Raw genomic sequence first — 26914 nt, forward strand, 5'->3', positions numbered from 1 at the left:
CCCTCAGATTCCAGATATTCAAATAGTTCAAATATCTCTGTCAAATATTGTACGATCCTAAAAAATAATACATTAATGGAAAGCTTATTTATTCAGCTTTCACTTGATGTATATATACATATGTGTGTGTGTGTGTGTGTGTGTGTGTGTGTGTGTGTGTGTGTGTGTGTGTGTGTGTGTGTGTGTGTGTGTGTGCGTGCGTGCGTGTGTGTGTGTGTGTGTGTGTGTGTGTGTTACAAAACATTTACAAAACAGATCACAAAATTTGATTTTATCCATCAAGAATTGACTTAATAGTAAAAAATGGTCTCTTTATGACCAGAGCTCATAATGAAATACGTTTTCCAGGATAATGCCATATTGTTGAAACCCTGGCAAGTTCTAGTCCTGGTGAGTTTTGGGAATATATTCATGTAACATTTGCTGAATATCATTATAGGAAGGGGTTGAAAAATAGAAGGTCAAATGAAATATATATATATAGACTAAAAATATAACCATTTTATCTGTTATCTCCCTTTGTGGGTGAGCCCATGCACACATTGATTTGAGTGACATTCATAGCCACTATTATCAGGGAAGTACATCCCTCCAAACACTTTCCAAATGGTTTCAGTTTCAACTTAACCTCAGCATTCACCTCAACTGATATGTTCATAATGTGTTCAGAGTCACTTTGTGACAGCTGCATATCAGCATATTGGACACCTCTCAAATACATAAGTTTTCCATCTTTCTGTACACTGCTGTCTTCGTGACCTCTTCCTTCCTATTCAGTTAGTACTTTCCTATACACGCAAGGGAGTGAACAAAAAACTGGTTCAATTGGAAGCGGTAGGTGAAGAATGTTTTTTTGGCTTGAGATGATAAGCAGGATTACAAGCCCACATTGAGTGCTTGTGTCTCAGGTCTGCTTCAGAGAGATCCAGACTGGGGCCTTTGGCACCGGAGCTGCCTCATCAAACATTCCTGGGACACAGCCTCGAGCCAGAGCGAGGAGACCAGGATGTCCAGCAGACTTCACTAGAATCATCTTCTCCACAGGGATCACCATCACAAGCTCCAGATCCTTCTGAATATCGGAAGCGAGGAAACAATATGCTGCAGTTCTCATGCTTCATCTGCAAAATCGAACGTTTCATTCCCACGAAGGTTTAGTAGAGGTGAACCCTTTCATTTAGCTGTTTCAATATTCAAACTGAAAAGACTTGATGATTGAACTACTATTTCTCTGCAAAATTACGCTGAACAAATATGGTGTAGAAATATTTTTCACTCAGAAATTGCTAGTAAATTTCATGAATAATTACAAAGAAATCATCTTTATTACTTGGGAAAATATGTTTTATATTGCACTAATATCCTCACGAATACAAATTATATGTAAAAAAAAAAAAAAAAAAGATTTTTATACATTTTAAAAATTATCAATATTTTCTCAAAAATACTATATATAGCCATGAATCATGATGTTCGTGTTATAAACAAAATTGATATAAAGACATGAAATATGTACAGTAATACGTGATACATATTTGCAGTTTGCTTTATTTAACCAAGTGCAATAATATGTGATTATGCTATAATAACCCCATGCAAAATAACAATGGAGAAAAAAAAATATCCAGAACCAGTATTTTATTATAAATTATATATTTATTATATATATTATATAAAAAAATGTAGTTAATTATATAATTACTAAAGTGCTTTTTAAAACCAAATTTATTGTAATTTTTTTTATATTACATATTTTGTGTCCTTTCTGGAAAAATGACATTTTTAATGTGTAAAAATGGCATGCTCTTGAAAATGCTTTAGTCTCTCTTGAAATATATTTTTTTCTCCCTTTGGCGTGAAGATGAGGAGCAGATTGGTGATAGTTTGACAGACATGTCAGCTCTGTTGTGATCAGGATGGTCAGCTTCACAAGCCATAATCACAAACTCTCATTTATTAGTGATTTATGAAAAGGGAGGAACCTCGAAGCAGAAGCCTGGCGATGGAGAGATTACAACAGATGACTTCCACAGGATTCTGTCCTCAATGGAAACTGATATAAACGTGCCAATAATCATGAATTCAGCAGGATGGAGGATGAACAAGAAATACGGTTTTCATTCCTTTTCCATTTTAGCTGACTGTGAAATAATATACATCATCGTGAAAAAATAAACTGAAAAAAATATATACTTATTATTAATAAACTTGATGCATAACAGACATATAAGCCTATTTAAATAACAGATACATGAAAGAATAATTGACAGAAAATCTGCAATTAATCAATTAGATGCATGTCATCAGACAGGGTATGTTATTGACAGACATGGCGCTATTTATGTGTTTTTATTGTTTAATAAACAAATATAAAGATTAAAACCTGTAGATTTAATATTACTGTATTAACACAATTTATTTGTTTTAATTGTTTTACTATTAGTATGATTACTAGTAAACTATTTTATTATTATTTTCACTATGTTAATAGCCAACATTGATTGACTCATCTTGATCATGTGAAAGCATGAGCTGATATTGTAAAAAAAAGAAACTGTGCATTATGGCCTAAAATGTCCACTGAATGTTGACCTTTACACAATGTCAAGTTCTTTTAGAGTTTTTACACATCTGCAGAAAGAGACCTTTATGTAAAGGTATATCAACTCAGTATATCACATACTGTATTCTTATACAGGACAGACCAGGATTTTCAAATGCAATATATAATATTGCACTTAGTAGACCTACCACAGTTTTCCACCAACCACTGCTTTCCGCTCCAAGCTCCATAACACTAAATCAACTCATGCACTTTGGGTGTGTTTCACACTGTTTTACTTATGAGAGCATTTGGAATGCAGAGCAACATCTCCTGCTGATGCTTTGAGGCTTGGTTTTGACAATTAGACAAGTTAGGTGTCCTTTTGTAGCAAAGGTTTACAGCATAACGCATGTGTTACAGCTCAATTGATTCAAGGGTACAAGGCTGTTAGAATGTACTGTCTTAAAAGTGCAGAAAGTGGTTTAAATAAGGCTTAGAATTAACTAAACACTTTCAATGATGGTTCAACAACTATATTTGTAAAGGTGTGAATATTGCAGTTAATTGACAATGGAGTGTTATAGACTGTATAGGAAATTTGAGCTGAATGAATGTATCAACTATTGTTATTTAGCGCCATCTTGTGGGATACAAAAACCGGGTGACAAATAAAAAAAAAAGGTGGAATACTGTATGTATCCACTTGATTTATTACTAAAATCTTGTCTCAGCTAAGCCTATGGTATAGTTTTGCATTGGAATACCTTTTTTTGTTGTTGTTGTTGTTCTGGACTTTGGTCACTGCCACCTCAACACTGAATAAGAATAAGGTTTTTCATTCATGTGGCCCCATTAACTGGTTTATATAGACCCTCCGAGGACCCTTTAAATCCAGATAATACTTCAGCATGTGTCCGTCATGTGTATTTTAACGATCTCCTTAGAGTTGTTAAGGGATTTATTGTCCATAAATTGTGTTCCTAGCTTGTCTAAAGCAGAAATGGCATCATATTAGATTTACTGCGTGAATTTCAAAACTGAGTTTCTTGTGTATAACATTTATGTTTGTACCTTTTCCATTTATCATGTTTTGAATATCGCAATTAAAATCAGCGCAGGACTTAGCGATTCATTGTGATTAAGCGTCCAAATGAACCGATTCGCGATTTGAACTACCTCACCGCTACTGATAAAGGAAAATAGCTCGTTCCTGGAAAACAGTGTCATGTTAGTAAACAGTATTAGGTTAGCAGTGCTAGTTTTAGTTAATTACGTTCCCAAATTAGCTGCTACGGTTCCGTTTTCAATGCTCCAGTGCAGTAATGCAGTCAAATTTCAATTGCATCAAATAGCAATAAAAGCATGCCTTGCATCAATAAGTTGAATATGTTTTTGTGCTTCTGTGTAATAGATCCTTTTGACAGGGTTGAAGTCCACAAATGGTAAATTTCTCCATAATAAATGAAGAATTGGCAGATGTAAAAGCCGGAGTCATCTGAGCTCAAGAAGCTGACAGAGGTACACACAGTAGGCTGACTTCTGCTCTCTTCCAGGGTGTAAAATACTGTAGATTTGCCAAATTGAGAACGAATTTGCCAAATATGCAGTATATGGTGACATTTATTTATAAAAAGTTGAGATGATGGGTTACAGACACACACACCCATATATATTTTATGCATTATTTTTCTAATAATTCAACAGCCCGTCATCAATTATTCCTTACATATGACATCTAAAGTAAAATGAAGAGAAAAATAATCTATTTAAAACATAAAATATGTGTACAAAGTGCAATATACAGTTTGTCAGCAATATATAATCAATTTCATTTAAAATGATAAGCATAAAAAAGAAACAAGACATTATGAATAAATGTTTACAGTTGCTTTCTATTGAGGCACTTCCCATCCTTATTTGAAATCACTCCTAGAGCACTATTTAGAAAAAGAAAAGATACAAAAAATAATTCATGTTAACATTGTTTACAGATAATTCAAAGAGATGAAAAAAAGACAGATCTTTGCACAGTAGAGCTTCAGATGAAAAGTTCCATTATGTGCATGGAGGTAGCTGCCTTCACAGTTCAGTCCGTACCTCTAGATGTGACTTATTTGTTACTTATTTAAGATGGAAGTCCTCATCACAGACTATAGTGCCACCCCCGCTATGATGTGTGAATCACCTTTGTTGGCTTCTGATTTGGTGTCCAAAGAATCCAAACTGGATGGTGTGTCATCCTGTCTGCTGACTTTGTGTGTTGGGCAGAAGGGCACATATTTTGTCCATGTGGAGGAGGAAAGGCAGCTATTAATTCCAAAGGGCAGTCCGTACACGTCATCACTTTCTAAAGTGTTGTCTGACTCATTTTGGTGGGCCTTTTTCCATGCAATAATGCCTCGTTCACGTTTTGTTCCTGCCGGTATAATAAACAGATATTAATAAACAGTTATTGCACAGTCTCAAAAGTTGCTTGATTAGTCAGATTTATCAATTAAAATGTTTTATTTGTTACATTTGCATACATAAAGCAAAGGGGAGATGCATGGAGTACAGTGTACAATAATACTCTAAATTGAAACTTTTTGCTTGAATAAGTGTCTTTTTCAATGTGCATTAGGAATAGGCACAGTAATTGAAGCAGATTATTAGCAGAACTCACCAGGTATTGTATTATCAAGGAGAAATCCAAAGAATCCTCCAACAAACATACTTGTTGTCAGAAGCACTTGAAGTACATGGTCCAGTTCAACAACTCCTAATGCAGAAAGCAAGAAAGAAAACATATTTGGAATGCATAATTCGTTTTGACAGCAGATGTGTCTGTACGTATAAAGAGTCTGTAACGTGTTGTTCTGGTACTGATCATAGTAATAAATACCTGTTGCAATGGATGTTGGGTTTTTCATTATCCAGTTGGGAATGACAAGCCCAGTGAACATCGAGAATCCAAAGATGAAGATGTTGCGTGAAGAGTTCATGTCTGTATACTATTAAAAAATGGAAACCAGCCATGATATTAAAATATCATATGAAGCATATTGATATTGAAAAAAATATGAATATAATGTTGCAATACTGTATAATGTAGGAATGTAATGTTGGAAAATATTTCAAGTGAATACTTTGTATTCATTAAAGAATCCTGAAAAAAAAGTTTTCACTAAAATATTAAGCAGCACATCTGTTCTCAATGTTGATCATAATAAGAAATGCTTCTTGAGCACCAAATCAAACTAAAGACTGGAGCTTTGCCATCACAGGAATAAATTACTATTTAAAATATATTATGTAAAATAATTATTTTAAATTAATAATATTACACAATATTGCTGTTTTTGCTATAGTTTTGATAAAAAATTTGGCCTTAGTGAGCTTAAGAGAGTTCTAAATACAGTATAAATTTGCACTGACCCTATACTTTTGAATGGTAGTGTTGGTACTTTATTTGAGCACATCTCACATTTTCCCTGATATATTCCCTTTTGCATTAACAGTACTGTTTTTACCTGTAGGCTTGATACACCAGCAGCCATAATGACCCCGAACATGACCAGAAACATTCCTCCGATAACAGGTGTTGGTATTGTAGTAAATATGGCTCCGATTTTCCCAAACATTCCCATTATAATCATTACAAAGCCACTGCACACAATCACCATGCGACTACCAACCTGAAAAAAGATGAAAGGTCATAGTTCACAGAAAACATGCCAAACAATCTCTCTCTCATTTATATATTATCTATCTATATATATATATATATATATATATATATATATATATATATATATATATATATATATATATATATATATATATATATATATATATACACACACATATAAGATAAATACATAAAATTAGATAGTAGTGTTGTGAGCCTATGCAATCATTGTGAAGTATATTCAAATTACATTTTGACCAGTAAAACTTACTGTACCTTGGTGATACCCAATGCTCCTATGTTCTCACTGTAGGAGGTGGTTCCGTTGCCTGTTCCCCAGGCACCTGCCAGTAGACACCCGATGCCTTCAATGCCAATGCCCCTGTTGATGGCGTGTCTTGGTGGTGGTGGGGCACCAGATAACCTGGCACAGGCATGATAATCACCCACAGACTCAATCATGGAGGATATGACCCCTGCCAGGATTCCAAAAACTCCTGCCAGACTAACAGTCGGCACTCCCCATTGACCTGGGAATACAGTTACATAGCCATAAAAAAAACAGAATATATAAAAGATTTCAATAGCTTATCCGAGAATACATCAGCAATAATAAACTATGATTCCTGTAAGGATATGGGCATATAAAATACTTTATTGCTCTTAGTTGTGCTGGTTGAAATACCTGGATAAGGAAATCTGAACCAAGGCGCCCTGCCAATAACATCTCCTTTAATGTCAGTCCGAGCTAGATAGCCATATTTATCAGGGTCTGAGGGCAGGACATTGTAGATCGTCAGCAGGTAGCAAATCAACCATGACAGAGTGATTCCTAGCAGGACCTAAGAAAGCACACCTTGCTTATAAACGTATTTTTAAGGAGCATTAATATCTAGACAACAGATATAAGACTTACAGGCAGAATCTGAAATATGTAAATCCTGGTGGTGTGAAACTTCTTGGCTTTGCTGTATTTGGGGAAGGGGATGGCAATATGACGGAGGTACTGTGAGAATATCACAATCAAACACGTCGTCCTGCGGAGGACAATGAGACTGTGTTACGGCTTTCTGACAGCTCAAGTTTAAAAAAGCATTACATGTCCAGAGACTATATCAACCAGTATACCAGAAATGAACACTGAACATGAGAGTTTGACTTAAACTAAAATATTGGCAAGCTACTATTGTGGGAACAGCATTGGGGAGTAACTAACTAAAAGTCAAAAGGCTACAACCTGAACTACAATATTCAGATGGTAGTCTGATTCCTTCTAGTGAATCAGATCTTTTGGACAATTCATATACATGAACCAATTCACATAAATGATTCACAGGTTTGAATCAGTTTATATGCTACTCTATTTTTGACTCAGTTACATCACTTTGGGGTGTTTTGTTTACTGTAGCCTTAAATGTGAGTGCTTGTCTGTTCAAAATCAGCAAAATATGTGCTGTGTAGTATATATTTTTTACATATTTTCATTAATGATGATTCGTTTTGAGAAGAACACACATGGAAGAGATGCCCCAGTGGTGTCCTGCGTTCATCCCAGCGGAGTCAAATAGTGATAAGCCGATTAGGGAAATAGTTGGTGCAATGGTCAAAGGCCCAATGAAACGCATGAAAAGGCCAATTAGACCAGAGAATCCCACCAGCACTTGGAATAGGGAGCCCACCATGATCGAGCCTTGGAGCTGTGTAGAGACGACAACAGAAACTGAATTTAGCATTATACAGTTAAGATATAATTTGTAACAGTATAGCCATTGTATTTTTAAATGTGAGTGGTTTAAGTGTCATAACTATTTGGATCTACTTATGAGTCTCATATGTTCATGAGTCCGTACATAGAGAGTCTATCAGTTATTGAGATACTCACCACTTGCATTCGACTTTGCCAAATATGAATGAACTTAGGGGAGGAGGTGTTGACTAGGCTTGCGTTCTGCGTCCAAGCTGGACAGGTCCATTCAGGCATTGATAGCAAAGCCATGGTGGGCGACAGGAGTGTAAAAGTTCCGCCCTGGAGAATGGGTAACCTTGCATTAGGAAAAAGAAGAGCCTTGTCACCAAAGATCTAGCGCTTGTTGTTTTTGTTATTTCTTTTCAAGAAGTTCTCAGGTTCTTCTGACTTTTACTGTTGAGATGTGTCTTTCCACCCTCTGCTTTTTAGTTAATTAATTGAATTTCACATTCAAACCCTTTTGTCAACTTGACAACTTTAGTATGTCATTCTCAAACCTCCCTGATTCCTCACTAAAAGGTAAGTATTTAATCCATCTCAGCAGGTCAAAAACAAGGTAAAGCTGTCTTACACCAAATCAGTTACGCCTACAAAAGGTAATTTGCATGGTTTAAGGGGTATTAAGACATTTTTCTTGAATTAATTATAATATAATTCTATTGCTTCACACAAAAGGGAGCTCCACAGCTAAGAGGCCTGAGGAATGTGGATTTAAAATGTGCTGAACTTCAAGATAAAAAAATGAAAAATTCCCAATCCTATTACGGATTTTAGCTTTTGCAGGAATCCCTCTGACCAAAGTCCTACATGTTTCTGGCTGCTGTACTTCAATAACAGACTGATTTGGATCCATCATGTTTGAATAGTATGCTCTTGAAGATCTGTAGAGTTAACATAGCAGGATTTCTTCTGCCTATTATTTGGGTCAAGTAGCACCAACAAAAGAATGCAATAGGACTTCAGCCTAGTGCAGAGGCTTATCAGACGGTGAAAACATTGCTGCTAAGCCTACATTATTATGAACCCTTGGATTGAATCTTTGGATTGTTGTCTTGGGACACGGTTTATCTGGAACATAAATAACTCTTTATATAACTTTTTATTGTAATAGTTGGATAAATTAATTCAAAGCAAACTGCATCATAAACATTATTCAGAAAACCAAGGTAATTTTATAATCAAACAAACTTTTATAGAATTAAACACCCATGGTTAAATAATTGACAAGGACAGTCCCATGTGTCTCAGTAACCACAACACAACACTGCATGATTCAAGAAGATGAACACAACAGAACACAAACAGTGTTTCATTGTTTAACTACACCTCATCCTTCAAATATTCTTTACGTGTCATTACATATCTTCCTACTTGGTGCACTGACCTTGGCCTTGGTTCTGGCACTGTTTCTGAATTCTGTTATTTGATTGTGAAATATGACTCTGCCGAGAGTGATAAAGTAACCTTACCTCACTCCAAAAGTAACCTGGAGTAAGGTGCACACCCCTGACACGAAGAAGATAGTGCTGATAAGGTGACTTTGCGTGAGTCCGTCATGCTGTAGACAAAGGCCCTGGGACAGTATCAGAGGAATGGCTATGATGCCACCAAAAGCAGTAAGATAGTGCTGTCAGAGAAATGGAGAGAAATTGTTATGTACGTTCTTTCTGTAACACATTCTATGTACAGTGAAGACTAAAAGTCTTACACCAATAGAGAAAATGCATTTGTTTTGCATGAATTTTAGAAATCAGTATAAGTTCAATTGTATATTAAAAAAAGGCCTTTAAATGGCCAATATGATCAAAACGTTGTTGAAAAGTTCAATATTTAAATATCATCTTATGAAATCATATTATTGGGAGACATAGAGTGACAATTGCTATTTGATATTATATAAGTATTTTTATAAAGATCTCTTTAATTTACATTACAAGCTATCATAATTTCACCTATTTTTTCTGGCCATTTATATAACAACTGCAGCAAATTGCATGCACAGTATCTGCTCAGTTTGGGCTTCTGAATAAAATGCTTGTTGCTTCATGTTCTCACTATTGAATAGTATATGGGCCATAAAAGCCAGATAAAAAAAAAATACATACACAAACAGATTTTCTTTTCATTTTCATTTGTCTAAGGTTCAATAATCTGTTCCTTTACAAAAAAAATAAAATGCGGACTATTATTTAATATGTCATGCTTTACAGGGTTAAATATGCTTTATTAATTTTTTGTTATTTTGGGGTTTCAAAATCCTGAATCGTTCTCTTTATATTCAAGCATTAAAAATGTTCAGTGTAGTTTTAGATTTTTTGGAAATGTAATATTGGAACTGTTTTTTGTTCCACCTGTACATTGGAACTGTTTTTTTATTGGTATACTGATGAATACAATGCTGTTCATAGTGCACACTCTAATCAAGATTGGTAGATTGGAATTGAGTTAAAGGACTGATAGTATAAGATAAATTTTATCATACAAATCTAACATTTTGCACAAGTATAACTGGCTCCACAGGTAGATGTGTGCAGGCCACTTACCTGAATCCCCAAAAAGATGCAAAGGTACCATGGTGGAATATCAGTGACACAATATGCTAGCTTGTTACTGTCTCCCTCCTCAGAAAAGTGATCACTTCCATTTTTATTCTCTGGTAACTCACAGAAATGGTCTATACCATCAACCTAAAGTCAGAAAAGACTAAAATTCAGTTTCTGGCTTAGCTGTTTTCAATCAACACCCTCTCCTAATTCCATCAGTTTCACTTTGCACATGTGAATATTATATGTTTTTAAAAAAACAGTAGCCCCCCTTCCCCAAATCTATTTATTGATTTATTTTTGATTGATCAAAATGCAATATACATATATAATTATTATTACATGACATTTTAAAAGAAAAATTTTATATGCGTCATGATATGTGAGTGATAAACACACGCACACACACTGCTCCAGTTCCACATTCCAGTCACTAAAACATTGAGCATGACAACAATAACAAACATGAGTAACACATGCATGATCAAGAGTGATTAAAATCTTTGGTTACAACATAGACATAAACATTTTTTCAAAAATTATCACATTTTTATAATTGTGTGATTTTAAGGATCTCATATCCTGGCAAAAGTCTGCTATAACTTAGATTTACTCAGTAAAAGCAAGACCCATTATGCACTCATGATCACAGTCCCTTGAAATGCAATGTTCCTACAGTATATTCAATCTTCCAGAAGCTCTAAGATTAATTTAAGAAAGAAATTAGTAATTCTGCCTAAAATGTATTTCTGTTAATGGAGGTTACTCACAGCAAATGCGTGGTTGTCCAACCCGTCACTGGTTTTCTCTGGAGCCATGAGTGTGGAGGCAGGAGACAGTGTTATAACAGAGGTATTACACTTTCTAATAAGACAGAGGGCAAGAGCTAAGAACAGCGTAAAACAGAAGAGAGCAGAGAAAGGAGGGGAAAAAACAGAGACACGGGATTGGGTTTGGGGATGCTGCCACTGATTGTAAATGCTGTGGGACCTATCAGCTGCTCATGTGAACTCAATTACACCACGACTAGCAGGCAGCTGACCAGAGCCACGTGCTGCTCTGGCTTCTGGCTCAGGAATACACTCTAACACACACTAATGTGTACATGTCCACCAGTATATTTGCATGCATGTTAATCACCATGCAATGCATCTTCAAAGTCTTTCTTTCTTTCTTTCTTTCAAAAGTGAATAATTTATTACTTATCTCAGGGCAAGGATCCTCTAAAGTTGTTGAATGATTGCTGGGTTTACATAGTAACTTGATTGCAGGTTTATCTAGCAAAAAAATAGTTAACTAAAACTATTAAGGTTAGTTTTGTTTACATAATATATGCATGAGTACTGTGTATGTTTATTATGTAAATGTAAATACACACACCTGCGTGTATATATTTAAGAAAAATATGTTTTGTTTCTATTTAAAATGTTAATATATATATATATATATATATATATATATATATATATATAATAAATATAAATATATATACAAATATATATTTACATGTAAATATTTGTAAAATATATACATGTATGTTTGTGTTTATGTTTATACGTAATAAATATACACAGTACACACACATCTAAACAAAAACTTTTATTTTGGATACGATTAATCGCGATTAATCATTTTACAGCATATATAATTTTTATTAAGTATTTTAAGTATTCCTTAGATCTGGAAAGAAAAATAATAATAAATAAATAAAAAAAAACAATCCACAGTACAAATAATATTTTTATCATTCTATACCATAAAGATATTATTTGCTGAGAATTTTCATACACTGCCTGCAGCTTATTTATATTAACATTTATTATTTTGCCAGATGTTTTTATCTAAAAGCCACTTGCAGGTCATTTGAGGTATACATGTACTTCCCCCAAGCCATCAGACTCCTCAACCACTCTCACACACTTCCCAATCTTTAGGCTATGTGCCTATTAAAAAAACTCATTTTCAGAAATAAACCTAGTATGAGAAACATTTACTGGAGGTAAATGTGCAACAAACTAGAATAAATGATTTAGTATATGCCAAATGTTCTGCAAGGAGTAATGAACGTGAGCATGGTTTTACATTCCAGTGAGGGTCTCTGAACCAGGCTAGTGGAAGACTTCCCAAATACTATGTATCACATGCCTCTCATTGTGGAGATTTATTTAAGATAGTGACAGGACAAACCTAATCATCCAATCATTCTTTCATCAGACCAGCCTGATGTATGCCCAGTGGGCTGTTACTTTTAGAAATCCAATCGTTCTGGTGAACATGAGTACATTTCTTTCATTAGTACTTACCTTAATGGACATTCCTCGGATGAAATGAATCTCACAGTTTTGAAAGTCCCATGCGTTAATGATTGTAAAAGGAAGTTTTCTAGATAATGCACATGTGATTTTTCACCTCTGCACACACATAATGATGTGCTTGATATCCTGACTAATCAAATTATTATGTTTGAAAAGCTCCACTAGAGTCCAGTAGATGTGCCACAAAGTCTGAGAAAACGAAATCACACACAGGCTGGTGAAAAACTGACAGAAGTACAGTGAGGTCTTTTTCTTAGCCTGTTTACTTCTTATGCTTATAATGTACTTAGACATGCTTCATTCAAGTGCCTTCTGGATCAGGAATGTGTCACATCCAGTGTTACATTCAGCTTAAGTAAGCTAGAGACTAAAGGAGTTATGTAGCAATTATTGTCAAATATCTTAATTTCAGTGATCAGTGATTGTTTCAATGGCAGTAGAAACACAGTAAATTACAGTTTTATAGTTTATAATCCTCTTGGGATCTGTGGAGTTTGTGGCCTTAAAGTTGTTGGGTTACTTTGTAACTTTCAGAATCTTCATGATTATAGCTCAGATTTTAATGATTAAGAAAACCTTCACACACCATTAAACAATGAATCTGCATGACTATTCATGCAAAGTCTTTCTTGATTACTTTTTTTAATATAATAGATAAAGATTGGACTTTCAAAGACCAGCCGCCTATATAAACAATGCATAATTAAGACCAATGCATAATTAAGAGCCTTTAAAGAAAGAAAGAAAGAAAGAAAGAAAGAAAGAAAGAAAGAAAGAAAGAAAGAAAGAAAGAAAAAAGAAAGAAATACATTTTCATGCCTGCAAATAATTTTTTTTGCTCGTCTTTAAAAATTTTATTTATTTATTTGTCCAACAGGTGGCGCAATGTTTTCATACACCTTCGCCCTAATAATAATCAAACATAATAATAATAATAATAATAATAATAATAATAATAATAATAATAATAATATTAATAATAATAATAATAATAATAAGTGTTGCAATGTAGCTGAGAATTTCTGATATTCCTGAAACCATATGTGATGCGTTTGTGAGTGTGTGTGTGTGTGTGTGTGTGTGTGTGTGTAGGCTATACACACGAAACATAATAATAATAATAATAATAATAATAATAATAATAATAATAATAATAGTGAATACTTCTGTCCACTATTAGAATGTATTATTATAATTAACACATATGATGGAACTAATTATAATTAGCATTACTATTTTCTATTGAACTTTACATATATAGCCTACTCCTACTGTATATTACATATATAATATACAGTATCAAAATATAAAATAAAAAAACGACGGTGTAAATGATTAGGGGTGGGGATATGGAGTGACGTCACATATTGAGAGACATCAACTTCTGCCCACTTTGCATTCCGGGTAGATGGCGCCGCTTTTCCTCAAAATATTGGAATGCAAGTTGGAAACGAAAAAAAAAATGTCTTTGAGGGATGGAACATCAGTGCAGTTTATCACGGCACTATTTACAGTGAAGAAGTCGAGTCTAGTTCATATGCCACTAGTGTAAACATAATTTAAGCAACAGCAAACAGGAGGCGCATCGGCTGGACTGCAGCATCCACCTGAATCTCCTCCTGCAGCCTCCGCCTCTCTGAGAGCGCGAGAGTGACGGGAACGGAGGAAGCAGAGATTTCACCCGACCGGAGACCGGAGGCTATGGCAGCCGGTGGCGGATGCGGGGAATCGGTGGATCATTACCGGGCCGAGGTAGAGAGGCTGACTCGAGAGCTCGCTGAAGCGAACCGGGAGAAGATACGGGCTGCGGAATGCGGTCTGGTGGTGCTGGAGGAGAACCAGACGCTCAAGCAGCAGTACGCGGAGCTGGAGACCGAGCAAGAGGCTCTCAAACAGGAGCTAGAGCAGCTGCAGGAGGTAAACACAGCTCGGATGGTCTGCTGTACAGTATATGTGTTTATTCATGTGTGTGTAAACAATACATTTGGAATTGAGAGAGATGTATTTCATTTTACTCTCTCTCTCTCTAATATTGATACACGCACAGACAAATAATATTTGATATGTATTTAAAGCCGTCTTTCACTAACAGTACTTATTTCTAACAGTATTTTCCTGTTACTTTTTTGTAAGTATATTTTAAAATACTGTTCAATCAAACTGAATTTTCATTCTCAAGAGGGATTGATTCTGGTGTCACAGCTCACAGGTATATTAAGGATATTTAGTGTGTCTGTAAGTTTTTTGGGCCATTGGCCCATAATGTCCATCCCTGCTGGGAAATGTTGTCTTCTCTCTATGTATCTGTGTCTAACGTCAGTCAATAAGATTTTTACTCAATATGGCATATATATATTAAGCAAAATTGTATTGTAGATTTATTGGTTTGTATAAAACTCAGTCATAACTAAGCAAATGTTGGCTTGTTAGTGTTATGCAAGTAATGTGCGATGCTTGTATGTATCGTTTGTGTTGTTATAATACACTTTCAGTTCAGTGCATCATACTGTATTCACCCTCAAACATCAGCCCAAGTTTTTTTCTTATACCCTCAACTATAAGTATAGTGAGGCATATGGAGTATACAGTAGCCATCCAAAGTTGACACCCTTTGCTGTTTTGTAAGTGTATTCGATCGAGCACAGTGTAACATATCTGGGACAAATGGACTCTTTTAGAGAGGTGAAATGATGAAGAGATAAGGATGAAAGGAGAGAGACAGAGGAACATTTAGACCAAAAGCAATGGAACAGGATACTTTCTCATTGCTACAGTGATCCAGGAACTTTGGTTGCATTTATTTATCCATTAATGTTGATTGTCAATGTTAATGAAGACATAAAGGCTTAGGGTGTTGAATTGTTTAATCTAATGTGTCGTAATTGATGGGTGTTTTGTTGTATTAATCTACACTGCATTGCTGAAGTTTGGGGTCTGGAAGTTAAAAAAAACAAAACAAAAAAAAAAAAAATCTCACCAAGGTGGCATTTTTGTGATTTTAAAAGACAGTATAAACAGTAATATTTTGTAACATTATTACAATTTTCAACAACTCTTTTCTATTTGAATAGATTTGAAAATGTAATTTATTTATTTAATGGCAAAGCTGAAGGATTACTCCAGTCTTCAAACATTTATTATTATCATCAGTGTTGTTGAAAGCAGTTGTGATGCTTAATTTTTTTGTGGACGCTGGGATATAATTTGTTAAGGATTCTTTGATGAATTGAAAGCTCAAGAGTAGATGACCTTTTGACCTTTGTTTAGGTGTTTTTAGTATTAATAAAAATCAAAGTCAAAAGCTCAAATTCATCTTCAGAAAATGACACATACAAATATCAATTGTTATTTGGAGTAGTTTATTTTAAAGAATGTGTATGAACTATTGTATGTGTGTCTTTGTGTTTGCCTGATCCCTAAATTCTCCTGAAGTTAAGCGCAATGGAAGGCCAACGACTATGACAAATGGGTCTTTGTTTAGCTTGAAAATATGTATGAAAGCTTATCTCAGACATTTATATTTATTCACTGACAGCAGTGAGTCATTTGCAGTGAATAACTGTCATGAAACTGTGTCAGTAATTGCATTTTTTTCATGGCAGCTCCCCCTAGATCAGACTAGTCTGCCCTGTGGGCTTTTTCTTTAACTAACTCTCTCATGCAAATCATGACATAGCATGTCGTTCAAAACCAGCCCCAAAATTGGGGTGAGTTTGACATAATTTGCCTTCATTGTATCTATTAGTTTGGAATAGCATCAGGCCTGTGCAGCATCTGTAAGTTATTTGCAATAAAGTATTCTATTTGATCTATTCCGATTTAATTTCAGAAAAATAAGAAATGCATGTTTATTTAGAAACACTTTGAGTACAGACAGTGCAGACCCTTTAAATGTTGCTTTATCATCTGAGAGTCATAGTACAATCAATAATGCACTTTCTGTTTTACTTCTTTCCTTTCGGATCTGTATCTCTGTTTATGTTCAAAGCATCTGTGCTGTTTGAAATAGAGTCTGTCTGCAGCTGATAGTCTCATGAAGGGCACGAGTCGGTGATATTTCCTCTCGAGGATTGACCTTCTGTGTTTGGTCTCTTTTCTCCTTATCTGTCCTCATTTCTCCTTTATTTTGATGAATATTAAACAGAAAAGACCACACTGCACTATTTGCCTTTGAGCTCCCTGCTCAATTCCTTTGAGAAATCTGCCAGAATTTACTTGCAAATCAGATTGTCTGAATGTGCAAGAGGAAGGAAATGCCATATGAAATCTTGCCTTCACTGTATACACACCTTTTTGTTTGTTTTTATAAGTTGTATTGTGCCAATTTTTCGTAGTATAGTGTTGTGTGTTGAACATAACTGTGGGCATGTTTGTTTTCTATGGTGAAGGATATATTTGTGCACATATTTTAGTCTTTTGATAGATAATTAGATAATTATTTGGCCAATGGAAAACAGGTCAATACTATTAGTTTATTAAATGTTGCCAAAAAGAAAATGCTACAACAGTATTAACCCCAGAAATCAAGCTTAAAGGAAAGTTCTTACCTTCAAGTCATTCCAAACCCGTAAGACTTTGTTATTTCTGAAGAACACAGAAGACGTTTTTAATGTTTGAACTGTTTTGTCCATATAATGAAAGTCAATGGGTTCCAAAACAATGTTAGAAAAACAGAGAAAACAAATATATATATATTACTTTGTGTTCTGTGAAAGAGTCTTTTTAACAAAATGTGGATGAGTAAATTGACAAAATGTTTTGTTTTTATTTACTTGTTGCATAGACATGAAACATCTTCAGCTATGCAGATCTAAGGAGTAACATGATTCACTGTTATGCATTTGTTTTTTAATCTATTTGTGGTGAACGGCAAATAGAGCTCAAAATGTTTTTCAATCCCTCAGGAAACCGAGGAAATAGAGTGTTGAGTGTTTTATGGTTTGGTGTGTGTGTGTGTGTGTGTGTGTGTGTACTTGAACAATAGTGCCCTACAGATCTTTTTCCACTGAAATGCTCTTGATGTGACTTGATCTACAGTGATAAGACAGGAAAATCTTGATTTGTGGAAGATGTTGCACACATCTCATATCTGAGCTGTTACAATTGTATGGAATTAACAGTAAGTAGAAATGGGTCAAAGGGTTTAAATTCTAAGCTATACATTTGCATTTACACTTTTATCGAAGCATTGAAGTTAAGATATTCCCTGGGAGTCAAACCCATGATCTTGGTTTTGCTAGCATCATGGTTTACTTTTTGAGCTTCATGAATGCAAGTACTTTAACCTTGAACATGAAGCCGCTCAAAGTCATCGATCTGTACCTCTTTATTAAAGTTATAAAACAGTTCGGATGTCAGTAAATAAAGTAAGAATGTAAGTGGTACTGAAAGGTAGGGTGGAAATAAAATTATAGGAACTCTGATAAACACTTTGAGTCCTGTCCTTAGTTACTTTCGGGCCTCTTTTAAATACTCACAAAAGGGCATAGAGCATTTCTAGGTCATCCATATATGGAGTCATAAATCTGCCTGTCCTAGACCGAGAAAGTAAAGGAAAGTGATGTAGTAAGAGACAGACAGAAGGACAGAGTATAAAGGAAGCCTCATGGGACTCGTGGCTGCCTCCCCCTCAGAACATCAGCAGGAGCTGATCGATAAAGACTGGTCGTACAGGCCCTAGTTTATCTACCCAGCCCCCATAGCCTAACCTCTTGGCACAAAGGACCTCTTCTCTCAAGATTACCCAGGGGTAAGAGATATTGATTCAAGTCTCTGATGCCAATGATTGTTGCAGCACCACACTCAAATTAATACCAATAAACAGCATTTTCACTGCCACTACAGAGAAAAGACCTAATTCATTTTTTACTTATAGGGGATCACTATTTCATTGCTCATTCTTAGAAGTAAGGATTTAGATAAAAGCATCTGCCAAATGCATACATTTAGGGCCCTAATCTGTTTTATTTCTTCCCAGATTCAGGATAAATATACAGAAAAATATATTTAAAAACAATTTATTGAAAGTTCAATAAAAATCATTTTTTAGGGCCTTCTGAATTTTTATCTTCCACCAAATTATGTTTCATTTTCTGTAAAATTATTTTTCTGGATCTTTTTAAAATTATTTAATAAATGTTATTCATAAAACAAAAATTTAATTAAATTCAAGTGTTTATATATATAATAATAGGAATTTGTTTTCTTAAATTCTGTGGTGTCTGTCCAAATTTACTGCATTTGTGATTTAATACAAATTAATTATCAAAAATGGTAATCAAAGGAGCAAATAAAACATTTTAATCAAGTTTAATCTTTTAAAACATAATCAAACAAAAATGTAACAATTCATTTTACTTTAGGCTAACAAAGTGCTGCACAATAGAGGTTCACTGTTAAAATTAAAACATGCAAGATTAATTAAATCAATTATTTATTTAGGGGCGGCGGCTTCTTCCAGCGGCTGCATCCTTCTAGCTGACCGTAGCATTTGAAGGGGATAGACAGCCTGGCATTCTTGCCTGAAGGCCGTGTAAACGGGTGTAGTTCTCATCCGGACCGCAGGTCCAGCAGCTCACGTCTCTGGCAGCGCGGGAGTCCTTCTAAGCACCCTTCCTGGACCCACGAGGACACCAGTGTGCATGCAGAGGGATGAGACCAGTCTCTCGAGGAGAGGCTCATTGGACTTTTAAACCGTGGTGGTGATGAAGCTCCATTTCCATCAGGTGTGCCCCATCACACGCCGCCAGCCACACCTCATCCATCGCCTCTCCTCTCTCACACACGCTGTCTCCAGTGATTTTCCGAGTTCTGGGTGGATCTGAAAATATCAAACAGTAGTGGCTCCACAGAACAGGTACGGTTTCAGGCCTGTACTGTTTACATCTCTCTGTGAAGAAACTGCCTAGGACCCTGCAGTTTTTTGCTTGTTATTTCTGCTGCAATGAGACTTTGGAAAAGGGCCGGTCTGCTTTACCCATGGGTGTATGTATTGATTGTTGCTTTTCTTCAACTTTCTAGACTGCAACTTCACTGGCTGCTGTAAAAGAAACTGTGGCCTCTGTCAATGAAATGAATAAAGTCTGTACTCTGCTCTTACAGTTATGATTGTTTCAGCCAATTGTAGACTATAGACTCTATATCCCTTATTTGTTCTCCCTCTAAGTGTGACAAATCCATTTGCTGCCTTATAGAGTGTATCACGGTCATCAGCACATTTCCTGTACTTCTCTCTCTTTGTCTTCAAGTATCTCTACTTACAAGTATTTCTACTCATAAAAAATTAGTATTAAATAAATTTAAAATTATTATATAGTGCACCTAAAAAATACATTTTCATTTTTTATACGAATTTTCAACATTTTCAAACCTAAAATCAGCAATTTTATTTTTGTGGAAGTTTCCCGCTCTTCAGTGTTTGTGTGTTCAGGTGGTAGTGGCCCATGCTTGGCTCCTGACCTGTGTGCTAATTAAATGGGACCCTGTCCTGCCTCAGTTCCCTTCCCAGCATGTATGTAGGACGCTCGCTCTCTAAGGATGGCTACTAAGTGACATTGTTATAAGATGCTTGAGGCAGAGGACTGGAATACAACCTCTCTATACGGGGCAGTTTACTGCCCTTAAATACTGCAGACCTGGCCTAGTCTGTGCCTATGACTGACGGCACTCTAAAAAAGAGAAAAAGGAGTGACAGCATACCATATAAAACCAAATCATACCATTTTAACTGTGATGAATGGACTTGTTTTCATTGCCTCGGGAGGTGGAGCAAATTTACTGTTGACTATTTAGTATGATGAGGTAATCATTTATCATTGAAGTAAACCACCGTTCAAGCTGCAGATAATTTTCACATCAACTGGCAGTGTGCAGTGCTGATGTGCATTAATGCTTACCCAGAATAAGAGATTTAAGTGGCTCTGTTCAACTAAAGATGAGGCAGTTTTCATCTGCTGTTTATAGATACTATGCATGCTGTGAATTTCAATTTTAAACAGAATCAAATCTCTTCCAACAAGGTAAAATGAAGAAGAAAAGTCTCTTTACTTGCTCTGGGCTCCTATTGCTCCTTTGGAACAATACAGTCTTCTATTATTCTCGCCCTGCATAACACTGTCAGCTGAACATGTGTTGCAGTGAATAAGAAGTGGTGCATTGCTGCAGATGTGTGTGACTGAAGAACACATTTTGTATGTATATCCTCCTCCCTTTGTCTTTATAAACAGAAATTATGTGAGATGGTAATGCTCTTGCAAAAAAGACAAATGTTTTAGATGTTCCATTAAGAGCTTGCAGAAATGTATTACATGCATTTAAATATTCGTGAGCTGAATCAAATAATTTTTAGTTTTGGATATGATGTAATACAAACCTGATTTCAAGTGCATAATATCATCCAAAGATTCAAAGAATCTGGAGCAATCTCTGCGTGTAAGGGTCAAGGCCAGAAAACCATACTAGATGCCCGCGATCTTCGGGCCCTTAGACGGCACTGCATCACATAAAGGAATGCTACTGTAATGGAAATTAAAAACTCTAAAACTAAAACTCTATAGGTCAAAAAAGAAGCCATAACTAAACATGATCCAGAAGCAAAGGCTTTTTCTCTGTGCTAGTAAGATATTAGATAAGAATTAGATAAGAATGGGACAACATTCCTATTCCTAAACTTGAGCAACTTGTCTCCTCAGTCCCAGACATTTACAGACTGTTATAAAAAGAAGAGGGGATGCCACACAGTGGTAAACATGGACCTGTCCCAACTTTTTTGAGAAGTGTTGATGCCATGAAATTTAAAATCAACCTATTTTTCCTTTAAAATTATAAATAATGCATAATTAATTGTTATTATAATAGTAAGTACATGTAACGTGAAACAAGGACACCTTAAAATAAAGTGTTAGCTTATTTTGTTTTATGAGGCTTTTTCTGCAAAGCTTTTACTTTTTAAGCTTACTGTTTTCTATATATGACTCCTTTGGTAATATACTGTGCCTTGAGACTCCATAATGCTGGCTTTCTAATGTGTCTGGTTCAATCTATATTTCTTCACACTGACAGGAAGCCTTTGAAACTCTGACACGCTCTCTGTCTGAGTCATGATGATAAATCTGTGAACTGGCAGCATCACCACAAGTCCTCTTGTGTCTTTTCCTCTAAGGACTTTGCCTTGAGGTAATTCAGACAAATATGTTAGTTTTAAAGGTTACAGATGAGGGTGAGACTATTGCTGCAACAGAGCAATTGTTTTCTCAATACCTCTGGCTCAAACATAAATTTATGTGTTGAGGAGGTTATGAAAAATGCTGAAAGTGTAAATTTTATGAATGCATGTTTAGTTCCAAATGATTAAAAATGTATTTAATTGTAAAGATATTTTATATAATGTATATTATTTGTATATATGACATAGTCCACCTTTATTTCAGACAGGTATAAGGACAATGCCAAGATGGCTGATGTATTTTGTTTGGGTCTGCATTCATACTGTACTTCTGTATATAGTATCTACTGAATGTGTTTCAATGGTCAAGAAGTTTGTTCTTAATCTAATTCAGTACATGCTCTAAAACAATGTGATTTTGGATTCAACTACTTACTCATTAGCAGTGTTGGGGTAGCGCATTACAAGTACCACAAGTTATGGAATTAGATTAATTTTTTTGAGTAACTAGAGAAATAAATATCTGAGAGAGTAAGTGCAGAAGTGTTGTGTGCATGGTGTAAACATGATGGGCACTGTACTGTAGTTCTAGACTAAATGTGATCATGCATTTGTTTTCCTCAAAAAGAAAAGAAAACTGTGAAATACAAACTCAGAATATGATGCAAACCTGCAATAATATTCAAATATTCTTTATGTAATGAATCCCATTTTAATAACCAATTTCTGTGCTGCTGACCTATGATGATCCAATTCAACCACATGTAATAAGCAAAATGACTCTAGATAAACATAGCATTTGTGTTTTTTGCTGTTGTTGTTGTTGTTGTTTTTTATTGTTGAAGAGTGCAGAACTTTCTTCTCCTGCATCCTATTCTTCATGCAGCCCAGAATGGCTTTGATTGAGCTGCGCCCTCCTCTGTACAGACGTGAATTTACATTTCCTTCAGCCTGAGGCTTATTCATCTTTTGGTGTAAAAGTAACTAAGTAACGTAATAGTTACTTTTTTAGGAGTAACACAATATGCATTACTTTTAAAAGTAATTTTCCAACTTTCCAACACTGCTCATCAGACTAGCAAGATGCCAGCTTCTGAGCCATCTAGTGTTAGCTAAGATTAAGATTGTTAGTGTTAGGTTGCTACTGTTCTGCTTTTCCATTCCGGTAAAATGCAGTTTATTTTGCCAGTGTATACTACATAGACAGCTCACTAGGTTTTGGACACCTCATCTCATTAGTGGCAGTTCTAGACAGATTTTAGGGATTTGGTGCAGGATCGTATGAATAATGAATAGTTAAAAGATGAATTTATAGTTTTGTCACTGAAATTTCAGACAGTTTTTTGCAGCAAATACATGCCTATACGGGCAATTTATGAAAGATGGTTGTAATAGTACATATAGGGTTATGTTCTAAAGAATGCCATTTTATGTCTAGATCCCATTTTTTTGTATAAAGTGTGAGTTAATTATGAGGTTAAACAGACCGAGACTGAAAATTTTGTGTCATTTACAGAATTAATGTCACAAAAGTATGTGTACGACAACATACTGTACAGCTTATTTACAGTATAGGGCTATTAAATGGAGCAATCAGAAATGAATCTGATGAGCTCACTTTTTCGTACATTGTTTGGCCATATGTGCTGATGTTAGGGTTCAAATCAGTGTGTGATTTATGTTGGGATTAATTTTTGTGTGAGTCATGAGGAGGTTTGTTAGGAGTGTGCAGAACTTTGTTGTGCCAGTTACTCTCTCTTTCTAAGGTTTGTTGTCACATGCAGTTAAATATTGTCACCATACTTAGGTTAGCGAGTTTTACTTTTGTATATAAAATAATCTTGCAATATCTTGCAAATTGAACTGATACCATAACATATCGTTGATGCAAGCAAGATGCATACTAACCACCAATACCCTTGAATGAATGAGATAGATGATGCAAAGTTTGACTGTGGCCTAGTTACGGAAATAACAAGGATTTTCTGGGTTGTGCTGGCAGCGGTCCTGCTGTCATAGACACACAGACGCTGCGACCACGACTGTCTGGAACAAATCACTGACAACACTGACTGATGTCTGCTCTGAGCACTCTCTTTCTCTCGCTTTTGTCTTTTCTTTCTGTTTCCTATACTCACGTTTGTTCTCATGAAAGAGGTGAATTCAAATTAATGTTTGCACAGTATGGAGTTTAATGTTATCGTAGCTGTAGCTGTTGGCACTTGTGCTTTCAGATACTTCCTGTTGTTGTAGATATATATAAAACATATTTGTTGTACATTAGATGTATGTAACATACAATCTAATACCAGACAGTTATAGTGATGCTTGCAAGATGCAGGATATAGTATATTTATATTTATTATGTTTATAGATATATTTAGTGTTTAAGAATTTAGTTTCATTTTATCTACTATTAAATTTTTTTTAATCACATTTAAAATCATATTTACATTTTATATAATAAAAACGTGTGTGTGTGTGTATATATATATATATATATATATATATATATATATATATATATATATATGAATGTGTGTGTGTGTATACAGTATATTCCGTGTGTATATATATACAGTGTATATACATCTAATATATATATATATATATATATATATATATATATATATATATATATAATTTTCATAATATTTAATATTATATTTATTACACACACACACATGTAATATTAAATACACAAATTCTTTATTTATTTGGAAGAAATATGGCTGACTTTTTTTTTTTTTTTTTGAGTTTCATGTATAAAAATTGAATATGCCATAAAAATCACAAACTTAAAATTCAGAGACAAGGTTAGAGATTAGCTATTGAGTGGGCATCGTGGTGTGACTGCCCGTTTTAAATAACAGGAACCAGATGGACAAATTCAGCTTTATGGACACACTGTCTCCACAAGCCATCTGCCTCCTACATTATACAGCAAAGATCGAGTCTGTGGTCACAGCAACGTCTGATACGAGAGTCCATACATCTCTCTCTTGTTCTCTCTCAGAGCGCAGCTGGGAGGCAGAGGGCCTTCAGCAGGGATTCTGGGACATTGACAGCCCCTCATTTTAAATCACAATGAGAGCTTATTCACACTTCTGTCACTGAATTAATCAACGCGGTGTGTCCATTAGCTTTTGTGCCTTCTCCCCAGAGTTCAGTAATCAAAAGGACAGAAAAAACTGTGAGTGTTAAAGAGATAGTACACCCCCAAATGTAAAGGATTATATTCACTAGTCTTCAGAAGCCATATAGTATCTTTGTCTAAGAAATATACTGAACTGTAAGTCATTAATCATTGATAATGTTGTGGGAGTGACCATTTAACCACTGAATCTGGATTATTAGGTAGAATTTGAGAATCAGGTCAAATATAAATCAAATTCCTGACAATAATAATAAAAATAATATGTAATGGGAGTGTTTTCTTTGTTCATGTTCATGAAATGGGCAAGTATGATAAATGACCTGTGGTCACAACAGAAAATACACTCTGATCCACTATAGGCACTAAAAAAGAAAGAAAGAAAGAAATCTCATGTTGTTTACACTCTAATACATGGCTAATATCTGCTCATAAAACTAAACAGTTGATAGGATAAATAACATATCATTGTGCATTTATTTATTTATTGCATTAAATAATTTCTGGACCATTATGATTTTTTTTTTATACTGATATTTGTATATATAAATCACTATAATACATTATATTTTATTATGTTATTTTGTTTTATTTTTTATGTTTTTGTAAAATATTTAGTTTGGGTTTATTTAGAAGAAATATGTCTAAATATCTTTACATATAAACCAATTTTTGCTATTACCCAAAATTTTGTGTTTCTTGAAATCTTTCTTTCTTAAATTAGTTATGACTGGAATTGATTCAGTGCTTGGGAAAGCCATTCCAGTATTTGACATTTTCTCTATCCACATCAGCAACTTTTCATTCAGATTGGCTGTAAGGTGCCACCAGTACTCCAATTGATTTTTTCGCCCCTCCATATACACTTCTCTTCCTCTTTTTAGTGTGTATTTAATTGATTTCTCTTCAGATGGGTGGTCTCCGCTGTTACTCATCTCAGTTATGCTTCTCTCATAATGGCTCAGGTATTGTGAGCATCACAGAGACACCATATAACCTGCACTTGCCGTTTACTGTCATTTTTGCTTTAAAGACTTAAAATGCACCATAATGCACATGTGCAATCATGAGTCATGAAACCATAAAACGAGCAATATATTTAATAATCTTCAAATACTGATTAGCGTTGTGATAATTTTTCAGAACAGGTCAGACTGTTAACCCTGGCTTATTCCTCCTTCCTGTTTACCATCTACCATCATCTTCCAATCAAGACAGGATGCTTAAGTCATGAAACAGCGGATCTGCATGGAGTGAAAACCTGTGTCAGGGGAATCAGAACACTGTTTCTATTGATTCGAGTGAGCAGCTGAAATATTATCTCAGTTACCTTGAAGTGGAGCACTTTGCCTGGGCAGGTGATCAGAGAGGAAGGGTGGAGCAGTTTTTCTCACCGGGAAGTGTGATTTTAAATTAAAATTACATTACACTTACATTAACAAACACATCGCATCTAACAGTAATATTGACACACCTTTGATTTTTCATGCTCACGGCTCAATCAGATCTGAGCGAGATCAAATCTTAATGCCTTGTCGCTTTCTGTAATATCAGATCACATTGGTTTTGTTGATTTGGGATCATTTGTCATATTGGTCTATTCATTCAGGTCAACTAATTATTCTTGGCACTTGCTAATGGCTCATATCTGTCAGTGTTAATTGCTTGATCTTTTGTCATGAACTGGTATGATGTTATGCAATGATAAAATATGCAGAGGCTCAGTATACTTAAAAACAAAATTAAATATCTGTCATCATTTATGCAACATCATTCTCAA

At 35.0% G+C, this 26914-nt stretch overlaps 2 protein-coding genes across 6 annotated transcripts in view; one reads left to right on the forward strand and one right to left on the reverse strand.

The window, feature by feature from the left end:
• Positions 1–4453: 4453 nt before the first annotated feature.
• On the reverse strand, positions 4454–11455 carry LOC113061539 (solute carrier family 23 member 1-like). The gene is made up of 12 exons (XM_026230712.1): positions 11273–11455; positions 10503–10646; positions 9429–9586; positions 8095–8254; positions 7728–7909; positions 7129–7249; positions 6898–7054; positions 6489–6742; positions 6055–6219; positions 5427–5535; positions 5208–5303; positions 4454–4961 (listed from the first exon to the last, which is right to left on the reverse strand). The coding sequence occupies exons 1-12, from the start codon at positions 11318–11320 to the stop codon at positions 4696–4698; spliced, it is 1860 nt and encodes a 619-aa protein (XP_026086497.1). The 5' UTR covers positions 11321–11455; the 3' UTR covers positions 4454–4695.
• Positions 11456–14184: 2729 nt separating this feature from the next.
• Positions 14185–26914, forward strand: part of LOC113061540 (protein bicaudal D homolog 1-like) — a 29458-nt gene continuing 16728 nt past the window's right edge. For all 5 annotated transcript variants that reach the window (XM_026230717.1, XM_026230715.1, XM_026230716.1 and 2 more), the window contains exon 1: positions 14185–14734. In XM_026230717.1, coding sequence (XP_026086502.1) covers positions 14519–14734 — 216 coding nt within the window. In that variant the 5' untranslated portion in view covers positions 14185–14518. The remainder of the gene's footprint in view (positions 14735–26914) is intronic.

Source organism: Carassius auratus, chromosome 43 (assembly GCF_003368295.1).
Source record: "Carassius auratus strain Wakin chromosome 43, ASM336829v1, whole genome shotgun sequence".
Lineage (NCBI taxonomy): Eukaryota > Metazoa > Chordata > Actinopteri > Cypriniformes > Cyprinidae > Carassius > Carassius auratus.

What these genes read in the sequence shown, in the direction of transcription:
- LOC113061539 (XM_026230712.1), bottom strand. Translation starts at nt 11,320, where the DNA reads ATGGCTCCAGAGAAAACCAGTGACGGGTTGGACAACCACGCATTTGCT. An exon ending in TGGACAACCACGCATTTGCT is followed by an intron (nt 10,647 to 11,272) that starts GTGAGTAACCTC and finishes TTCTGACTTTAG; the next exon opens with GTTGATGGTATAGACCATTT. An exon ending in GCATCTTTTTGGGGATTCAG is followed by an intron (nt 9,587 to 10,502) that starts GTAAGTGGCCTG and finishes TTTCTCTGACAG; the next exon opens with CACTATCTTACTGCTTTTGG.